The 22,049-nt window shown below is 41.4% G+C and overlaps 1 protein-coding gene across 1 annotated transcript in view; it reads right to left on the bottom strand.

Moving 5' to 3' along the window:
- Positions 1-605: 605 nt before the first annotated feature.
- The window catches only part of LGR4 (leucine rich repeat containing G protein-coupled receptor 4), a 119,817-nt gene continuing 98,373 nt past the window's right edge, over positions 606-22,049 (bottom strand). Inside the window, exons 12-18 of the mRNA XM_077321980.1 lie at positions 21,127-21,192; positions 20,411-20,482; positions 15,341-15,412; positions 14,054-14,179; positions 11,415-11,536; positions 7,570-7,644; positions 606-4,820 (exon numbers count right to left, since the gene is read on the bottom strand). Of these exons, the coding sequence (XP_077178095.1) occupies positions 3,544-4,820; positions 7,570-7,644; positions 11,415-11,536; positions 14,054-14,179; positions 15,341-15,412; positions 20,411-20,482; positions 21,127-21,192 (1,810 nt within the window). The 3' untranslated portion in view covers positions 606-3,543. The remainder of the gene's footprint in view (positions 4,821-7,569; positions 7,645-11,414; positions 11,537-14,053; positions 14,180-15,340; positions 15,413-20,410; positions 20,483-21,126; positions 21,193-22,049) is intronic.

Genomic DNA, 22,049 nt, shown 5'->3' with positions numbered 1-22,049 from the left:
AGTGAATTCTAAATCCCTCATCATAAAATTAATGCTTTCATAAAAGGATCCCATTAAACTTGCCAAGGTAGCCGATGCCCTTGGAAGCATGTTTCAAATAAATTACTTGTTTGATAGTGCGGGAACGTACTATTGTCTAATCCATTTTGTTTCTTTGGATTGTGTTTGTGTATGCCAATAAAGGTTTTCCAAGTCTGAGTCTCTAATTAAAAGGACCAGGTAGAAGGTGATGTGAAAGCCCTCTGCCTGAAATTCCTGGGCAGCAGCTGCCAGTCTGAGTAGACAATACTGATTTCAATGGACCAAAGTTCTGATATAAGGCAGCTTCATGTGTTCAGTGTGTTCCAATTTTGTATGTAAACTGCATTGAACTTTGACTCTCAAAAGCTTATAACTGAAAAACCTTGTTGGCTTCTAAGGTTACTGGACTCAAATCTAATATTTCTACTGCAAACGAACACAGATACCACTAGAATTATCTTCAGTGTAAGGAGGAACAGACATATGATGAACAAATGAAAAAAAAATTACCAATCCTAATTCTGTGGGACCAGGCTATTTCCCAAAACTAATTTTATATAGCATAAACTGTATCTCATACCATCACCAGTTCAAAGCTTTATTGCTGGAATATGCATGATTCACTATGCAGACTTCCCCATCATCTTCTCCTGAGACAGCAGGTCCACATGCACAGGACTCCACAGAAATAAAACTGGAAGAAGCTATGTATGGATTAGAGTGAGTATTTAAATATTCTTACAATTATTTTAGCAATTTCAGAAGATCTATGCAGTTATAAAATTGATACCATTCTTACATGCTTTGTATTTAAAATCCCTCACAGAGATAGTCATCTCAACTATCACTTCTGTTTAAGATGCTTAAGTAGAACAAACACACAACATGTAGAATACACTTCTCTCTTGCTGTCATTACCTTTGATTTTACTGTGAATGATTTGGGCTTACAAAAATTACAGTATACAAGAATGATACCATCCCTTATTTTGTACAAGCTAAATATTTTTGATATACAAAGCTTCAGGTTTTTATTACAACAACAATGTACAACCAATGTTTATTTACAATGCAAAAAGTATATAAACCACAATTTTAAACAATCTGCTACTGGTAGCTGCTATATTTCAGGAGGTAGCGTTAAATAACAAAATGCACTGAAGCCACATTTCCCATCATGTATTCTTGTATTCTATCAAATAATTTACAAATGAAGAAATTAATTTTATGCACACTATGTACAATTTAAAATTTCCTAACTGTAATCTAGCTTAAATCTTTTTCTTTCTTTTTTTTGCAAAAAAAAATGATGCTAGAATTACTGGTATGGCAGTAAAACCACTATTTAGTATTTTGTTCAAGAAATATAAGATCTAGCTTAACCATGCACATATAACTTTACACTGTGAGTTCTCAGGCTACAGAGGTATGACAAAGATTAATATCAAATATTATTTTCTCCCTAATTTTCATAAAATTAAGTTAATTTGCCCAGTCTGTAAAATGGCAGGAAAGGAGAAATTATGCTGCAGTGCAAGTTTTCACATTTCTTTTAACATACCAACTAGGAGGCATGTATTCGAATCTACCCGAACCAGTAATTTTGGAGTATATGTTGACTCTCTGAATGTATCCAGGTTTTCTTGGGAAAATGGTGGGGGAAAATCCTGAGAATATCCTGGATATATATTGCTCCTGCCTCTCAGCTGTTTGTCAGGCTTCTACTGCAGCCCCTTTAAAGTTTAAAGGGGCTACTGTAGAAAGCCCAAATATTAGGTGCCCCGGGGGAGCAAACTGTTCCTGTTGGTTCAGTTTAGCTGGGGTGCAGGATGAGCCAGCCCCAGAAGCTGCTGTGGCACAGGGAAAAATCTGCTGACTGTAGCACAGGAGATCCTGGGGTGAGCTTCTCCTGTAGCGTGATTGAGAAGCCAAGCCAGCCTCAGATCAGGCTGGCTTTTTTTTTTTAAAGTATATTTTCTTCTCTGGAATTGGTATCTGGAATTTTTTGAAAATACAAAAAAAATTTCAAGTACAATAGACCCGGACTGAGAAATACCGGATAATATAAATGGACTAATTTTATTCCAGAGCAACTTCATATCCTCAGATCTATTCTATTACTAAGTTGTAGGTTGACTCTGGTGTAAAATTGCCATTTGTGCAATCTGTAATGGAAGAAAAAGACTGTTCAATAGTGTATCCTCACTTTCACTTCCACTAATGCAAGCTCTTGCATAACCAGTTTATAGGTACTACGATATCTAGGGAGTAAAGTACTATGTGTTGCACAGATTTCTTGCACAAGCAGAACTGGATAAAGTCTATTTTTTACTTCTGCTTACACATTGTTGGATCCAAGCCACTATGTAATATGGTCTTACCATATTTCCTTTCTGAAGTATCTTTCTATTACGTCACAACTATTAAAACAGTGTCTTTCACAAGGCAAATTTCTGACTTTTCTACTAACTTTTGCTATCAAACAAGCCTACGCTGCTTTGAACACAAAGAGCAAAAAGCAATACTCAGTGGTCACCAACATTCACAAGAAGCAAAATGGGTGTGGCCGGTGGAGGGGGAAAACAGAGTACAGAACTATTAATTGCTGTGTTAAAAATGCTCTCAGAATGCAGAAGAGAACCCCAATTATGTGATGTGCATATATTCTTCATTTTCTTTACGAGACTAGGTCAGATCCAATATGCGCAGAATTCCATATGTACATTGTTGCCTTCAGTGTACACAAGAAGCACAGAATCACATTTATGGTGAAACTTTATAGGTACTTAGGAAGTGGAACAGTACACATTGAGGCTACAAACCAATATAAGTTTGGTAAACTTGATTTTGTTGTTTCCTAATAAACCCCCAAAGATTTCAAATAGTACTCATATGTTTCCTTCTTACATAACAAAGCATCTAGAATCTCTGCTTTATATACCTTTTACTGGAATAAAAAATTTCTATCCCAATTAAATTGAGCAACAGCTTGAAAAATGAAAAATATAACACATTTTGCCTGTATTTGACTCACATATGTATACGTATGTATACGGGAAGAACACTCCCTTCTTTTTGGCCCTGCAGTAAATTGTCCTGAGATTCAGTCAGAAATGCTATACAAAAGTTAGCAACAAGTTTTTTTTTTCCTTTTAACTATATAAAGTCACATTTAAAAATAACAGCTATCTCTTGTATTGTGCTTAATTGGAAAAGTGGACTGAATTCACTTCACAACCAAAGTAGTAAATTACAGTTAGAGAACAATGTGAAAATGCAGCCTAAGAACATAGACATTATATATATAAAAGTAAAAAACTAGGTTATAAATTTTGGTATTCCAATTATTTACAGTAAGTAAGAGCAACAGTTCTTGCTTTAAATGTATAGTTATTTACTGCCCACATCCCTTGTTTACTGAACGTCAAGTGATGATTGTAAAAGTGCTTCCAGGTAAAAGGACAGAACGGGCATGGTGTAGGAAATGTCCTCCTTTTTAGCGCATGGTTTGCAATACAGCCTTTCAGTCTTTAATCCTTGGGATATTGTAGGCATAACGAACCAAAGGGAAGCCTCTGCTCTGATAGAAACAAGCACGTCCACAGGCCTGTACTTGGTCTGAACTGTCTGATACAAAAGAATCTTCTTCATCTGCATAATCAGAATGGGCAGACTGAGTACCACAATCAGACCAGTAGCCATCCGGCCTTTGGCAAGGCACTACTGTCAAAGCTGGACAACTGTGCGACTTTATTAAGTGCTTACATGGTACAGGCTTGGATATAAGAAGTGATTCACAACAATCACACATTGTAAGGTTACCCTGCAGGTGTGTGTACATGCCACAGTCATAGTAGAAATCCTGTGTCCCACAGCTGCCTTGTGTATTGACAGTGACTGTCCCAGTTCCATTCTTCTTGGTAATATGCCACCGCAGCAATTTCCAGTCTTCCTTGAATTTGGGGTTGAAGAAAACATACAGGACTGGATTCAAACAAGCAGGAAGTGGGAAAAATATCAGAGTGACAGACTTCATGATTTCAGGGCTTATAGAGATTGCAGTGATCAGTGGAGCAAATGAGAAAAATGCAACAGGGCAGAAAAAGATGCAGTTAGTGAAGATCAGCCAAGCAACATGTTTAATCATGCTGGCTTGTGAGTTCTCAGACAGGTCTTCCTTCTCCAAGGTGCAATAAAGTTTGGTATAGATAACAGCCATTAGTAGAAAGGCTAAGGAGTTTAGGAGTACTAGAGTAACTGTGAAGCCTAAGGAAGGAGTTTCTCCAGTGGGAAAAGGCAGACAGAGGGGTGATGCAGAGTACTCCCCTTTATGGAACAGTGGCAAACATCCTGCAACCAACGCACAGAGGATAGCAAAAATGGCAGCAATTTGAAACTTTTTTTGATGATTACTTTTTATCTTCTTCATTATTTCCTGGGCAGACAAGCTTTGCTCAATGGCAGCTAACATGAGGAAAAAAATGGCACTTTCTGAAGAGAATATAGCTAAAAACCCAGCAATTTTGCAGCCATTGCCAGTCTCCCACCAAATCCCAAATTCAGCAAACCGTCCCCAGGAGACTGCATCCAGGAAAGTCAATATGCCAGTGTAGATCCCCATAAGTAAGTTGGATATTGAAATCAAGCCTATAAATAGTTTTGAAGAAGGCAATGAAATGCAAGAAGCAAATATAGTTAATATGACAAGTATGTTGAAAGACAAGGCGACCAAAAAAATAAACCAGACTGTAAGGCGAATCATCCAGCTCCCTAGTAAATATTCACAAGGCTTGAAAGCACCTAATATAAAAGAAAAAAGAAACATGTGTAAGCAATAAGTGACAGAGAACTGTTGGTGTAAATATATTTTCAAAGTACTGTAAAATGTTTGCATTTTCTGAAAACAGGACTAGAGTTCTATTACACAAGGTCAGATAAATGTAAGAGATCTGCAGCTAGAGAAATTTACTGCTTATACACAAAGTGATAAATACCCCAATGATGGCCCACTTGTATAAACACAAGTAAAATAAATCATAGCTACAGCATAGAAACACAAGGACATATATGTACATCCAACCTTAAGAATCTATTTTATTTCTTTTGATTGATTATGGGTATTATAAAAAGGAAATGCTTACTTGTTTTTAGTCTTTAAGATTATTTTTAAACTAGTAATTAAGCCCGCTGTACCTAAAAAACAGCGGGCGCTAGGCATGCCGGGGGCTCCCTTGGTCGGCGGCCTGACGCGGCGAGAGACGCTTCGCGCCTCTCGCCGCGTCAGGCCGTCAGGCAGGGAGCCCCAGCAGACGCGCGACTGCCGGGGTCTCCATTGGCCAGCGGCCTGACGCGGCAAGAGGCGCTTCGCGCCTCTCGCCACGTCAGGCCACCGGCAAAGGAGCAAATGCGAGCTGCGCTCAGCGCAGCTCGCAGTTGCTTCCTTGTTGGCAGGGCGGGAATCAGCCGGGCCAATCGGCAGGCGCTTTGCGCCTGCCGACTGGCCCGGCTGCTGGTCTGTCCGGAGGAAGGGGCCAATCGGCACCCTTCCTCATCCCGGACCGAGCCCGCCCTAAGTCCTCCCACAAAGCCTTTACGGCTTTATTTAGCCCGCGGCGCCATGGGCTGTGTTCAGACTAGATTATTTTAAAACTGGAATCTGCATACTTTCAACCTGTCTTAGACAGTTTTTGTTAATCAAGCCTGGAGGGGTTGCAACTCAGATAATGGGGTCAATAAAAAGCCCTTATCTATGGTTGTTGTAGCAGTATATTTTGCATTTGTATCCTAATTTCTGACTAGGCCCCTCAAGCCAATTCATTGAGTTACCAGAAAAAATCTATTTCATCTGCTCTGTCTGAAAATGGTCTGCTTTTTGGAGCTAAAAAAGACAATCATACCACTTTAAAAAATAACCATCCTTCTGATGATGTGCTGAACCTCTGATTGGCCCCTCACTGGGGGCCATTCCCCCAATAGGGTCCTTGCAGTGCCCCACTGAATGGCTGATTAAAAATAAAGATTAGTATTTCCCATGTGCAACAAAAGATTAATTGGCTCCATTTTTTCTAACTTCATCAACATCTAAATAAATAAATAAATAAATAAATAAATAAATAAATAAATAAGTAAGTAAGTAAGTAAGTAAGTAAGTTCCATGGGTTGAACAAATGAACACAGAGAATTTTAGAATTCTCAAAGGAAACAGAAAATAATTGTAGAATTCTCAAAGGAATTCTATAGTTTCCCTGCAACCAAAAAAATCCAAGGCATCTAATGTAATGAGTTTAAACTTCAAGTACAATGATATAGGCTAGATATCAGGAAAAAAATGTTCACAGTCAGAGTAGCTCAGCCGTGGAATAGGCTGCCTAAGGAGGTGGTGAGCTCCCCCTCACTGGCAGTCTTCAAGCAAAGGTTGGATACACACTTTTCTTGGATGCTTTAGGATGCTTAGGGCTAATCCTGTGTTGAGCAGGGGGTTGGACTAGATGGCCTGTATGGCCCCTTCCAACTCTATGATTCTATGAATGTCTGTAAATCATTTTATTGAATTGTAAACAAATTTACTAATTTTGCCTATTGCATAGTATATTTCTATAAGTAGTCTCCTCAACTATGTAATCACTTATTATATTCAAAACAAGGTGACAAGCTTGAAAAATACAAGTGATTGTCTCCTGAGCTAAAGCCTGAATGGTATTGCTACCATGAACAATCTCAGCTTTCAGAGTAACACTACACAGTCAGGTCTATTATAGCCAAATTCAGTGTGGGTTAAACAGCTTTAGTTCAATTACCATGAATTGGTGTGCCTTGACTCACATGGCATTTCAAGCAGGAAATCAGGAAACTACTTGCATCTCAAATTTTATAACATTAAGGCTTCACATCTCTCTCAGAGATGGGGGGGGGAGGATGGGCAGCACTGGCTCATATAACCCTCCATAGCACAGAAACTACTTTGCACCTGCCCCCAAAGACATGCTAGCTGTAGCCCTCAGCTGGAATTCAGAGACAGCAGGAACTGGAGTGCCCAAACAAGCTAGTCATGTAAAAAAAATACCACAAGGCTTGAGGCAGGAGGCATGTAAGCAACTGCTAACACAGTTCAAGGTACAAAAGCTGGCTCATACACAACTTTTCCCCCTTGCAGGCAGTTGTGGGTGATACAGAAGCTTTCACTAAATGATAGGCCTGCCGCAGGAACATGAAGACTAAGTTAAATCAATTAACATGATGATACCAAGTGGAAGAAGCCAGATGAGAGCCAGCTACAATACCTGTTAGCACTTTATAGGTGGAAGGACTCCCATACATCTTTAAATAATACTAACCTTAGAAGCAGCATTAACACTTTTAAACCCAACTCTCCTGTAATAGCCCATAGAAACTGTCACACAATACTCATTTCAGACTCCACAACCCAGTCCCAGTTTTGCATCACTGCATCAATTAATGAAAGCTGGACTTCTCATCAGATTTGTGGATTCTGTTCACTATCCAATCAATAAAAAATGTTGCTGGAGTATTAGTTCGTGAACCTATTTACCTGTTGCGGGAGTACAGTGTATTATTGTCTGACCAAGTTCTTCATTATCATCATTGATTAGGTCATCTGCTGCGCCTAAATAAAAATGGCAGAAGATGAAACCTGAAGAAACACTAAAATATTAAATTACTAGGGGCAAAGCCCGTTGTATCCAGGAATATAATGGGCACTAGAACTTGGTGGTGGGAAGTCGAAGGGGAGGAGCTGTCCAGTCTGTAAGGGCATGGGGTTGAATGTGTGTGTTGTGTGGGAGGTTGTGGTAGCATGGTGGCAAATGAGGGCATGGGTGTGGAGATATGGGTGTCAAGAACCTGTGGTATAGAATGTTCGTTGAATGTGGGAGAGGACTGACCTTTGGGAATCGTGGCATAGTGGTTACAGATGAGCTTTCCAGAGCCATGTCTTCTGATATGTGAAGGGAAAATCAGATTGGAAAGTCTTCTTAGGGGGAGATTACATGCCAACCAATTCCTCCCAGTTCTGCATTCAACATCATTTCCCTTCTTGTCCCCCTGCCCTAATACACATGGGGTAGTCACAGTACACAGGTGTCCACCCTGCTTCTTCTGTCTCCATTTTTTTACTGTTGATAAAATGTCACGTGCCCAAATGCTTCTTTCATGGTTGCTCCTTAGAAGACGAAGAGCTGGATTTTTGTACCCTGCTGTTTACAACCCAAAGGAGCCTCAAAGTGGTTTACAAACACTTTTTCCCTTCGTCTCCCCACAACAGACAACCTGTGAGGGATGTGGGAGGTCTGAGAGAACTGGGAATGGGTCACAGTCACCCATCAGGCCTCAGGTGTCTCAAAGCAATTTCTAGTCACCTTCCCTTTCTCTCCCCATAGCAGACTCTCCGTGAGGGAGGTGGGGTAGAGAGCCTCACTTGGAAGATGGCAACCCTAAGAGGAGGTCTCTCTGTGCATAGCAGTCTTAACCTTAATCAGGTTTGTGCACACCTAGGTAGTGTGGAATTCCAGAAGATGAACCTACACCAATCTGGCAACCTTAACTCCTCTCTGCAATGTTTTCTTGACCTGAAATAGGTCAGGGGAAGCTAGATAGCTGCGGGGGCATTACACTTTTGAGGCCCCGTTTTCAGACTTCAAGGAATATGTTCAAACCAGGGACAGGCAACTTCCAGGTGGGGCCTGGAATTGCTGCTTGTCTCCAGACTATACAGACCAGCTCCGCAGGCAAAAATGCCTACTTTGGAGGGGTGACTGTGTAGCATTGTATCCCCCTGAGGTTTAGGGATGCCAGCCTCCAGGTGGGGTCCGAGAATCCCTGGAAGTACAGCTCATCTATAGGCAGTTAGGCTGAAGGGAAAGCTCTCTCCCCTCACATGCATCCCTTCAAAAAGAATGCATGTGGCTCCAGAATCCATTTGGTTGCTTGGCTGGTGATATCTGCCCTTCAGAAGCCTAAGGCCTACTGCAGTCCCTGTTGTTGTCTGCAAGGCCAAGTCGTCGCCTAATAAAAGTGGATCACCTAGTTCCCCCCAAAGTCTCACTGTCTACTTTCCTGTAAATCTATCTACACTTGAAATTCTGGGCCACTTATGCCTTTGAGTTCATAGATTTTATTTACCAGGCGAAGCTTGAAAAAAGTCACTTCAGTTCCCACATCTCTCCAACCATTTACTTGTTCATTATGTACAGTTTCAGGCTGTAAATATTCGTTATTTAGATCGTTCTGATCTGTTGGTAAGGGCTGGCCAAAATCCATAGCCCAGGAGGGACACACTCGCAACCACTCCACCCCAACCACAGTCTGTGAACCTCTACCATCCTTTCTAGATCACTGCTCATCTCTAGATTATAATGATCAGCTCTGCAGGCAAAAATGGCTACTTTGGAGGCCGGACTCTGAGGCATTATACGATTTTAAGGCCTTCCTCCAAATCTCCAGGAATTTCTCCAACCCAGGGGTAGCCAACCTCCAGGTGGGACCTGGAGAGCTCCTGGAATTACAGCTCATCTGCAGAGTATAAAGATCAGCTCCCCAGGCAGAAAGGGCTGCTGTTGGACAGTGTTGAGGAGAAGAAACATTTAAGGCCTCCCACGCAGGTTGTTGTGGAGTTGAAAAACTTGAGGCCTACTGCACAGGATTGCTGTGCAGATGAAACAGGAGGCAAAAGAACCTCTGCGACAGCTTCTAGTCTCACCTGCACAACAACCCTGTGTGGTACATCTCAAATCTGCAGAGAGTTGCTTGGCTGTTTCTTCCCTCCAGCAGCATGGCCAGCCACAGCAGTATTTTAAGTGAGAAGAGGCTTTTCTTTGGCCTCCCTGTCAGACAACTGTTTGGCAGAAGGGGAAAGCTTTCCCCCCTCAAAAGGAAGGCCCTCACCCATGCCCTCAGATTCCCCTGCATTGCTCTTGGAAACGCCTCCCTCCCCTCAGTCAGGGGCTGTCAGAGGCTCCTTCGCAGCAGGCCTGAAGGGAGGGGGAGGGAGTGCACTCACCAGCCTCCTGCCAGCACTGTCAGTGTTCTGAGGCAAGTTACAGTTGGACATGCCTGGCTGACAATTTCATCTTCTGACCTGCCTGGCTGACAATTTCATTTATCAAATGGTGGATGAACCCACAAGAGGTTCAGCCATACTGGATCTAATACTGACCAACAGGCAAGAGTTGGTGGATGAGGTGAAGGAGGTGGGGACCCTAGGGGGAAGTGACTATGTCCTCATAGAATTCCTTTTGAGATGGGGGGGGGGCAAGGAAGCTTGTAGCCAGATGCAGATGTTGGATTGTTGGAAAGAGCAACAATAGTAGCTGGTTGTTAGTTGAACTAAATGAGTTCAATGATGAAATAGGTCCCAGTGGGGAAGCCATATTAGCTTAATGTAGCAAAAGTCCAATGGCACCTTAAACATGTATATTTATTCCAATATAAGCTGTCATGAGACCATATCTTGAGACACAATGGAAGGAAGAAAACCCTTTACCTGGCTTTTACAGGAAATTGCAAAAGGGGAAGAGTAGGGAAGCTTAGTAGAATAAATCAGGTAAGATTCTTTATGTGCAGACTTGAACCTTAGATACTCTAATGAGTGATGGTGGAAAGTCTGACTTCTCTTACATGTGGTGAAGAAGTACAATAAAATAGAAAGGTCACTAATTAAGAAAGGGCAGCATAAAAATGGAATAAATAGTAATAATTGAATAATGAGAAAATGGACTAATATCACTACTGTACATGTTAAGATCTGCATATCATCACCATCACCCAAGCCTAACTTGCTGCTACAGCTGCAGAATAAATTTGCGAATTTTGGGATAAAGTTTGAGAGCAGTGTTCTGTTGGACCATTACATGTTTGTGTTGGGGGGGAGGGTTTGTAATTTTATTGGAATGTTTTCTAATCTAATATGAGATACCACAGACCTTGACTAGGAAATGGGGTGTGGCACTATGTCATGACTCTACAGTCATGCTGGCTAACTGAAGGTTAAGCTGACAACATGGTGAAAGTTTCCTTTAGCAGGGTGCTGCCAGGTAAGCTGAGAAAAGGCGAGATGGAGAACAGAGAGAAAACTCTGAAACAAGGATTTGCGATGCCAAACTAGGACTGAATAATCACCTACAGACCAAAGTCTACTTTGACAAATTAACCATGGCTAGAATAAGCATACTTTTGCATTATTTCTGAAAGGAGTCAGTGAGTAAGTATTATGTGGAAGGATTCAAAATGGCATTATGTAACAGATTTCCCCCACAACTCATCCTTCGTATCACATGAAAAGCAGCCATGTTCTCAATTCCAAGTATGCCTGGAAGAAGCTTACATTTGTGTAAATGGCTGTGTGTCTTTTCAGAACACTTTTTTTAGTTAGGCACTTACCACGGTCATGAGTAACTGACAGACTTTGTTCTTGGTGGTTGGAATCTTCAGTATTCAAGTTTAAATAAGAATCACAGCCCCAGAATGCACAGCACTGGTAGGCGTATGGAACAGACAGTGATCTGAAAATTTAAAGAAACCGCAGGACGTCATAATTAACAACTTTTCTGATTTTTTTTAAGTAGCATTATCTCTGAAAGTTAGAACTTGCTTTTCCTTCTCAAATAATAAAGACTCTAGCAATGAGATTTCCTAAAAACCTAGTAAGAGAAGGTGAGAATATCTAAACAACTACATTGTGAACTTGGATCCTGAGATTAAAAAAAATAATTCTTTGGTTACAGACCAAGTGTATGTTAAAGCACTGCCATATTAATACAAAAAAAGTTATAAGCAATCATGTTATTACCTGTACGCACAAAAATGAACACTCATCAAGTTGTCTGGAGAGTAACACTGTTGCGCAAGTGAATTCCCATGCAAGTACTAAGTACACACCTGTCATTCTCATTGTTTGCTTTGTTTATATGAAATCTCTCATGCTGCAAGGCTGGATTTCCTGCTCTGCACCCTTCCCTTAAATCACTCCAGGACATGCCAGAAAGTCTCATTCATCCAGAAGAAGGGGCCAAACACATTTTTATTCTATTTATATCCCACCATATGGCCATAAAAAGGCCCCCAGGGTGCATTACAGTTCTAAAAGTTTCTCTATGTTGTGCTGATGTGTGTGTGTGTAAAATTTAATTGGGAGGGGGGTTACCTAGTTGAAAAGTTTATGACTATTTGCCATGGTTTTAGGGTTGTAAAATAACCATAAACAACTAAGTAACGCATACCGTAATTAAAACTAAGAGCCACATCACAATGCAGAAAACTCAGATATCAGCTTAACCCAGAATCCACCATATTCTACAAATGCCTTTGGGAATAAAAATCTTGACTAATTCCTGTAAAGTTAGGATGGAGAAGGCATGGTGGACAAAGAAAGAGCAACTTCTTAGTTCTATCAACCTTAGTCAAGGAGAGTAAGATTTCTTCCCAAATTTACGTGTACAGGAGACTTCGACGTGAATTGCTTGCCACAGAACATCACCAAAAGGCATACTTTTGTTTGGTAAATATGATCTTTTTATATCTTCATTTATATCCAATATTTGTTCCTGAAGTCAAAAACCTTTGGTGTATAATGTATTTCAAGGTTAAATATTTACCAAAGCTTCACAAAATCCCTAGAAACAAATGATGTTGCTAATTATCATTCAGTCTCTGATCTTCCATTTCTAGGCAAAGTGATTTTGTAGTAGAGTAGTACTAGCAGACCAACTCCAGGACTTCCTAGATAAACTCAGAGGCCCTAGCCCATTCAGTCTGGGTTCAGGCTATGCTACAGGACAGAGATGGCTCTACTGGTTTTAGCTGATCATCTCCACCTGACAAAGGTCATGTTGCAGAATATGTAAAGGAATCCCCTGTGCAAGCACCGGGTCCTGTCTGACCCTTGGGGTGATGCCCTCTAGCGTTTTCATGGCAGACTCAATACGGGGTGATTTGCCAGTGCCTTCCCCAGTCATTACTGTTTATATGTAAACGGTATATGTAGTGAACATCAAAGGCAGACTATAAATATAATAACAACAACTAATAATCTGTTGTGATGTCTGAATGTATGGTCCTTACCAAACTGAGATCTTTCCCTGTAACCAACATTCTCAACTATGGTTTAATTCTGGTTTAGAATCACAACTACTGTGGGAAGGGGAAACAGACCACAATTTGTTAAGGTGCCTTTATCAAGACATTACAAGGCAGTGAGATTTCATATTATATGGAACAGGCTAATGGCCTAAACTGGGAACATATTTTCAAGTGCAAATATGAATACTTCTTACAGAAGGGCATAGCTTCAACTCTTAAGACAAGGACTGAAGAGTTGGCTAGGATAAGTTGGAGGAATATTATAAAACTACAAGGCGCAAGGACAGGAATGAGCTTTTCAGCATGTACACATTGGCTTATCCTCTATCCACTTAGCAAACCAAAAACCACAACAGAAGCTAAACTACAACCTCTGGAGAAAGGGTGTTCTAGCGAGAGCCAGTTTGGTGTAGTGGTTAGGAGTGCGGACTTCTAATCTGGCATGCCCAGTTCGATTCTGCACTCCCCCACATGCAGCCAGCTGGGTGACCCTGGGCTCACCACGGCACTGATAAAACTGTTCTGACCAAGCAGTGACATCAGGGCTCTCTCAGCCTCACCCACCTCACAGGGTGTTTGTTGTGGGGAGAGGAATGGGAAGGTGACTGTAAGATGCTTAGAACCTCCTTCGGGTAGAGAAAAGCAGCATATAAGAGCCAACTCTTCTTCTTCTTCTAGGTCTGGCAAAGAGATTTCTCTGTCCTACAAGTAAAACCTAAAGTGCCATAGTACCTTTAGATGCTAGTCTTCAATATGGCAGGTAAATTTATCTGATTCACACATTATAGCATGGTGCTACAATTACTACCTGCTACTACAAGAACAAACTGCCAAGAAATTAACAATTTGAACTGAATTAATATGCATTTTGGAAATTAAGTTCATTCCACATAAATGCCTCTGTATATTTAAAGTACAAGATCTTCAATTTAGGTACTTACCGAAGCTTCACAAAATCTTTTGCTGTCAAGGCTTCTCTCAGTTCAGTGTTGCCTACAAGTTTAAGCTGGTTTAACCCACTCAGGCCTTCAGTGGGAAATGAAGTCAACGCATTGAAACTTAAGTCTCTAACAATATTGGTGAAAGAAAAGAAATATAACAGAAATACTTAGGTAAAACTGCAGAAATTAAATACTTGAATGTGTGAATATGTAAAATGGAGCTGTAGTCATTCCATTTGCTGGATGACTGGAATCCTCTGCTGTCCTGATGGAGCATTCCAGTCAGTTTCGTCACTGCTAATACGATCTGGACTGCACCCTTCCTCAAAGGAGTTTAGGACAGCAAATGATGGATTATCTTGCTTTATCCTCAAAACCATTCTGTGAAGTAATTTAGATTTCAGAGATGGTGAGTTGTCTAAGGCCTTTCTCTCAGTCTCAAGGTTAAACAGGGATTTGAAACTGGGTAACCTCTGCTCTCCCAGTTCTATCCATTACATTAGGCTATTTTCTACATGTTCCTATTGCCAGCAGAGCTGTATGACTCAGAGCTAACCACTATCTTTCACAGGAAAATCTAAAACACAGCTGTTTGCCCCTCCATGCCTGCAAGTCCCCAGGAACATGGCTACTGTCAACCAAACCTAACTGTTACTGCTAGTCTGTCAAAGCATAACAGCCCAATGCAGTTGTTTAACCAAAGGAGTCACCAAGTGGTATGTGGGGGTGTACAGGGAGGGGTCTAATACTAGGAGAACCAGACACAGAAGTATTTCCCATGTCTAAAGATCACAAAGACATTAAAGGTAATATCTTGGAATGTACTATGGAAGCTGCTACAGAAAAGCAGGATTAAAAACTTCATGTCCCCTAGAATCACAGAGTTGGAAGGTTCCTCCATAGTCACCTAGTCCAACCCCCTGCAGAATGCACCCTCATCTCCTGGTTCCATGCAAATGTGGGAGATATAAAACATTTTTGAAAAGATGTGCATTCCCTTAATGCATGGACAGAAGCATTCATCTCACTGTGTGGGGTTACACCCATTTCCTCATCTAGAAGTGAAAGAACAGAATGTCTTGTTTCACATTATTTTGGGGTGGACATCATTTCTCCACTAAAGTACAGCAAGCATGTAACAGGATTGTGTTTTGCTTTTCTATGTCCACACTGGGTGTCGTTTTTAAAAAAAAATGGAATTCAAGGAAACAGGAACAAAAACTTTGAGAGGGAAAATGCTACTATGAAAGAACTGGAAAGCTTTTCAGCGCTAAATGGCATACTTACAGATTGGTAATAGCATCAAGCGACGTAAATGCTGCCTCGTAGATCCGGTGGACCAAATTTCTGCTGAGATCACTGCAATTTTAAGAAATACCATTGTGTTAGTGATTTACATTGACACTTTTAAGTGACCATTGTTTGTAGCTCAGTTATTCCATTATGATTCAGGTCACACTAAGCTTGTGACAAGCATGTAACTAACTTGCAGCTTAACTGTGTTTCCAATGTCATCATGACAATTTTCTCTAAACAATGTCTGTTGTGGAAATCAGAGTGAATGCCACACCATTTGGTGTGGGCTCTAAGGCTCTATTTCCTTTCTTTGCCATACGACAGCACTTTGCCTGCACTGGATTAGAACAGACTTTTGAAACTTGTGTAAGGGTTTACACAACAGCTTTCAGCAGAATACAGACAACTGTGACAACTGTGACAAAGAAAAGAATGTAAAGAGTTCGTTACACCTTATTTATTCTTTATTTATTGTATTTATATACTGCCCTCCCCTGAGGCTCAGGGCGGTTTACGTAAAAATGCAGAAAATAGTACATGGAACTCAGATTTTCACATATCAATAACATTAACATTAAACTATAACAGAGGTAACAGAATATAATGCTGCAAACAGGTCCAGACCAGAACGTATGGGTGGATTTCTGGGAAGGAGGATGTCAGGATCAGTCAATTAAAGCTTTCTTCTTATAGAAGTTTTGGTTGTGAGTTTTGTCAGCGCTTGACAGTGGGTACAGGGGCCCTATAGATGTTGCTGGACACCTGGGCCTATTTTGCACTTTCAATGCACTTTAGAAGCAGATTTTCCTCTTCTGCACAGGGCAATCCAGCTGCCAAAGCATATTGAAAGTGCATTATCTACTGGTTGCACAATGGGCCCTGGTCTCAACCAAATGCCTAGTGGAAGACCTCCCTTTTGCAGGCCCTGTGGAACTGTGATAGCTCAGACAGGGCCCTGATCTCCTCTGGGAGCTTGTTCGACTAGATGGGGGCCAGGACAGAGAAGGCCCTGGTTGAGGCCAGGTGGGCTTCTTTAGGGCCAGGGATCATTAGCCGGTTGTTGTTGGTGGTCCCTAAGGTACACTGGGCCCTAAAGATGATTATCAGAACCTTTAGCCTGATCCGGAATTCAACTGGCAAGCACTGCAGTTGATGGAGAATGGGCCAAATGTGGGTCCTCCATGGTATTGCTGTGAGGACCCTGGGCGCTGTGTTTTGGACCAGCTGCGGGATCTTTCGGCATTCCGCAGGGCCTGCAAAACGGAGCTCTTCCGTCAGGTCCATGGTTGAGGCTGGGGTCGGCGAGGTACACCGATGGCTCCCCCCTAGGCTTCTTGTACATCATTGACCTCCTTCTTCTCCGCCCTCCCCCTAGCAATGGGGGTAGGAAGGGGATCTTTTTTGCTGCCGCCATGTTGTGATGGATTTTAAGTCTTTTAATGGGAGTTTTAATGGGGTTTTTAAGACATTGTGACCCGCCACGAGCCGCTTAGGGAGTGGCGGGAAATAAATTGAAAAATAAATGAATGAATGAATGAATGAATGAATGAATGAATGAATGAATGAATGAATGAATTTCCGGATCATAGCCAAGGGCAGGACAGTATAGAGCGAGTTACAGAAGTCCAGTCTAGAGGTGACCATTGCATGGATCACCGTGGCTTGGCAGAGGTGGTAAAATATCTGCTGCACTACTTTTGTGACCTGGGCTTCCACTATGAGGGTGGAAGAGCAAGAGTTGAAATGGGTTCTCCCTCACCCTTTTGTGTTCAGTTACTTCTGCAAGACACATCACATTAGCACAAGGATAAGGTTCCATCCAACCCTACTGAATCTCGGGAACACAGAGGTTTTGAAAGCATATGCAACTGGCTTAGCAGAACTACAGATTAGTAGTTTTAGTGTGCTATGCTTGCCGTACATTGTCTTATGCTGATACACATATAAGGAGCCTGATTAGTTAGGCAAAATTCACTTCCTCAGCTACTCTTTTAGAAGGCATAGCACATATGGATTTTGTATAATTTTCAATCCACTACTTTTATTTCCTGACTAAGAATATAATAGGGTGGGTGTTGGCTCCCAACCCGTCTGCACTCACAGCTTGCACACGTGCCAAAGCCTAATGACCTTTGTTGACACAGGAATGTTTAGAATCAACAATGGCTATTATTTTGTAAGCCACTCTGAGTACCTTCACTGCAGAAGAATGGCAGTCAAAACATAAAACCATCTTTAATCCACAGAAGACATATGTGCAGATTGTTGATATGCATAAGACGAACTGGGACTCCTCTCTCTAGGCAGTCAACAATGGCAGTCTACCATCCTCTGAAAAGCCCATCAGAAAGCAGCAGTGATTTTCTCAATACAGCTAGCATTTAGATGTATTAGGTGTTGCATCGATATTTTCTTAGGGTTTCAGCTACCTGGTCAGATTTCAGACTTCATTCCAGGCCATTATTATTATTATTATTGTTATTGTTGTATTTATATCCCGCCTTCCCCTGAAGGCTCAAGGCGGTTTACATAACCCCATCCCCTAAAAACCATAAGGTAACAATAAGTTCCAATAAATTTACAATAGTTGGTGATCAATTGGGCCACAGTGGCAACAATGATGGCTTAGTCTAACTCATTTAGTGTCCGCATCCTCAACTATAGGAGTGGGGTTGACACTCTCTACCGCCAGTTTGTGGGGGGGGGGGGCTGATCTTTTCCACCCGGCCTCAACTATAAGCCTGGCGGAAGAGCTCCGTCTTACAGGCCCTGCGGAATGCTGGTAATTCCCACAAGGCCCTCAGCTCTTCCAGGAGGTCATTCCACCAGGTTGGGACTAGGACTGAGAAGGCCCTGGCCCTGGTCGAGGCCAGGCGGGCTTCCTTGGGGCCGGGAATGACCAATAGGTTAGCGCCCGCAGAGCGTAGAGCCCTGCGGGGGATATAGGGCGAGAGGCAGTCCCTCATATAAGCTCTCTGCCTGGCCAAACCCTGGTCCAAACAAGGATATACATAGGGGAAAAAACCATATACATTGTTTAAATATGGTTTTCCCCCAAGCAAATGTGGATGTGCACATCTCAATATATGCACACTTATAAGTAAGGGAGATATTTATATAGAGAGATAATATAGTTATTTTCAGTGTTCCCAGATTTAAAATTAATAATATAAAACTATAGTTTGAAGGGTTGATCCAGAACATTGATTGTATGTAATGTCCTAGGAGGCAGTGAAATCCATACTGCAACCTGGCATCCTTTGTTCCTAATTAGGACTCCTGCCAAAAAAACTAAAGTACCTCATAAAAAAGTATAAATATTTTAAATGTATCTGTTTTCTTGGCCATTATCTTGTCTCTCTTCCTTCATCATCATAAATTACCTTTTCCTTTTTCTGCCATTATAGGATGAATTTGTATTAATTTTCCTCCTACATCAATTCACTCAGGAACCATTTAATTTTAATAATTTATATGCTGTTTTCCAGTACATGGTCAGAGCAGCAAACAAAATAGATCAAACTCACCCTCCCCAGGTCCCACCCCCAAATCTGGAGTTAGCAACCCTATCTCCTTCCCACCCAACAGCTAACCTACCTTTATCTACCCCCTTAAGCTTTCCTTCTCTCTCCAGCAGCCTCTGCCTAGGAAAACTGTAGCCCACTTGTGTAATATCACAGAAACCCACCCCATTCTTTCCTTCTCAGCCCTTCACCGACTTACATGTTATCTGCCTCCCAACTTTAGCTCTTATTATTTATTTACTTCACGTATAATACTACACATTCCACCATGATGGGGATCCAAGTATTATTCTCCTGTCCTTCTTTTTATTTGCACAACAACACTGTTAGGTAGGTTATTCTGACTTGCCCAAAATCACTCAGTGGGATTCCACAGCAAGACATGGATTTGAACGTGGGTCTTGCAAACTCTGCTCTGAAGTTCTAAATGTGACACCATACTGGCTTTGAAAGGGTGACTGCTGTTGAACAGTAGTAAACAGCCAGGCCTATTTGAATCTTGCAAACTAGTTGGTATCAAATCAATCAGAGGTTGCTGCCAGGCCTATGGCTACCAACCTCCAGGTGAGACCTGGAGATCTCCCAGAATTATATCTGAACTCCTGACAGAGATCTATCCCTCTAGAGAAAATGGCTGCTTGGGAGGGTGAACTCTATGGCATTATGTATGACTGAGGGGCCTTCCCTCTGAAAATTGTGCCCTCCTCAGATTTCACTGCAAAATCTCCAGCATTTCTCAAACTGGAACTGACAACCCTAGTCAATCCTGGCCAAAGTCCTCCCTCAGACCAAAAGAGCCCTGGAAAGGGCCCTGTCCCCTCTCCCTCTGCCTTTTACTGAAACCCAGCCTAGAATACTGTTGTTGCCTAGCAACGGCCACTGAGAACATCCCTTGGTTAAAGCTACAGACATTCTTATTGCCATTGTCATGTATTTAAACCTCCCGGTTTTTTTTTTTTGTTTTTTTTTTAGATTTAATATTTTTCTGCAAGCTGAGGGCCCTTTTCAGGTTTGTAGAAAGTTCTGTATTGCCTAGTCACAGCCAGTAACTGAATTTAAGATTTCCCAGCTTTGTTAGTCGAATATAAGATTATGTATCATAATCATAGTCTTGTTGAAGATTTTCCCCCTTAAGTGACAAGGTGGGGTAAAAGCTAAAAAATTAACCTAATTAATTTTTGTCTACCAACTTTTAAACACAAGCCAATTTTTGACACTTCATGAATTCAAAATCTTCCTGCTCCATCCTGCTTGGTATAAAGGTTTGGCACACATTAGTGTTTGGATGTGTAATGTGTTTAAGTGCTGGCTGGGAATGCCACAGTGAGCAGGAAATACCTGAAGGGGGTGCTGGTACAGGGAGGGAAAAATAAAAAGCAAAACAGAGAGGTTGATCTGGAAATAGCCCAATAAAGCAGCCATTCTACAGATGACTCCTTTGGTTTGATTAAATGTATCTATGCTGAAAATACTGAACATGGCTGTGGCTTTCAATGTTTCTTTTAGATTAACAAATTTATAAGGAAAATATACTTACAGGGTACGTAGAGAAGTCAGACCCCGGAAAACATCTGCTTTGATTTCCTCAATTGCATTATGCTGCAAATATCTGCAATGTGATATAGACATTTCAGACATCACATTACATTTCTCATTGTATTAGTCTGTTGTACCAGATTAAAGCCCTACATCAACTGTGATAACTATTGAAGGAGTCAAAACAAAAACAGTCTGAGAGAAGGCATTCAAACATTTTGAGGTAAAGTTGAGGTAAGGCCAAGCTCAAATAAGATGGCAAGAATCATCACAGAAAGCATATGAAAGTATCAGTTAAATAACACCTAAGTGCACCACTTATAAACTACAACTAAGAGCTGTACACACATTCAGATGACAGATGGTAACAGGACAATTAAGAGAGAAGGACTACAGCCACAGAACACCAGGATCTAAATGTTGTATCAGGCAAGTACCAAGAGAGCCAAAGATGACATAAGACTGAGGTTAAAATTAGAAGGCATATACAATTAGGAGTGATGGTTGGCTGATGGTAGACTGAGCAGCAATAAGGACAGAAGAGGATTTGAAAGTCACCACTGGTCCAGAATAAGAACCTCACAATAAGCACAATCACAAAATATTAGCTTGGAGTAGGAGTAGACAAACTCTGGTGTCTCTTAGTTTTGAAGCACAGATACAGGGATGGGGATGAGATTCATTTCTTTGGGGGGGGTGTATTTTTTTTAAACTTACATTTCTTCCAAAGAACTGCAGCCTTTAAAATTTGGAAGATGTTCTATGCTGTTGTAAGATAAGTCCCTGGAAAGGCAAGGAGAAAAGAAAAAAATTGTTAATGTTACTGTTTTCTAGGAAGATTACTGATTCTAATCCAGACTTATAAATAAAAGTACATCCCTCTCACACCCCAATCTATTTTTGCCTTCAGTTTTCTCCAAGAAATAGAAACATTCACAGCTGCAAGCAGTTGTGGCTCCATGTGGCTTGGCATGCAGATGGTCCCAGTTTCAATCCCCAGCAATTGTAGTTCAATCAGTCTTTCTCAACCTTTTCACCATTGAGAAACCACTGATATTGTTATTCAGGCTTTGAGAAAGCCCAGAAGTCACATGTCACCAGAAGTGACATTTCCCAGACACTGACACTGAATGTGACATCACCAAGCCACTCCTACACCACAGAAATATTTTCAGATGATTTATGAACAGAATCATACACTCTGAACTGGCTACCAGTTTGCTCTTCTTCACCAAAGGGGGCCTGTCATGAGACCCCGCAGAAACAGGGCCTGGGCAGGCCTATGTCATTCAATCACCACCACCCTCCTACTCCAGAAGTAGTGCCGGGGCAAACCTATGCTGCTCCATCACCCCACCAGTTAAGTTAAAATAAGAGTGTTTACCTCTCTGGACTCCAGTCACTACCATGTGCCTTGACCAGCAAGAATTTATTTGGCCAGGGCCCTTCCCCTTCCAACTACTTCCAGGTCCATAATTGGCCATTTAGGGAGGAAGGCAGGTCAACTTGATCATACATGGATACATTTATTTTAAAAAAATTATAAAAAAATTAATTAACTCCCACTTAATCGCCGAAACTCTTCTGGGGTAACTACGTTGAGAACGCTTGGATCAGGTATTAGATGATGTGGAAAAACT

The sequence above is a fragment of the Paroedura picta genome, chromosome 2, assembly GCF_049243985.1.
Source record: "Paroedura picta isolate Pp20150507F chromosome 2, Ppicta_v3.0, whole genome shotgun sequence".
Lineage (NCBI taxonomy): Eukaryota > Metazoa > Chordata > Lepidosauria > Squamata > Gekkonidae > Paroedura > Paroedura picta.
Note: the sequence above shows the minus strand (reverse complement) of the source record. Positions and strands in the feature narration are given on the sequence as shown.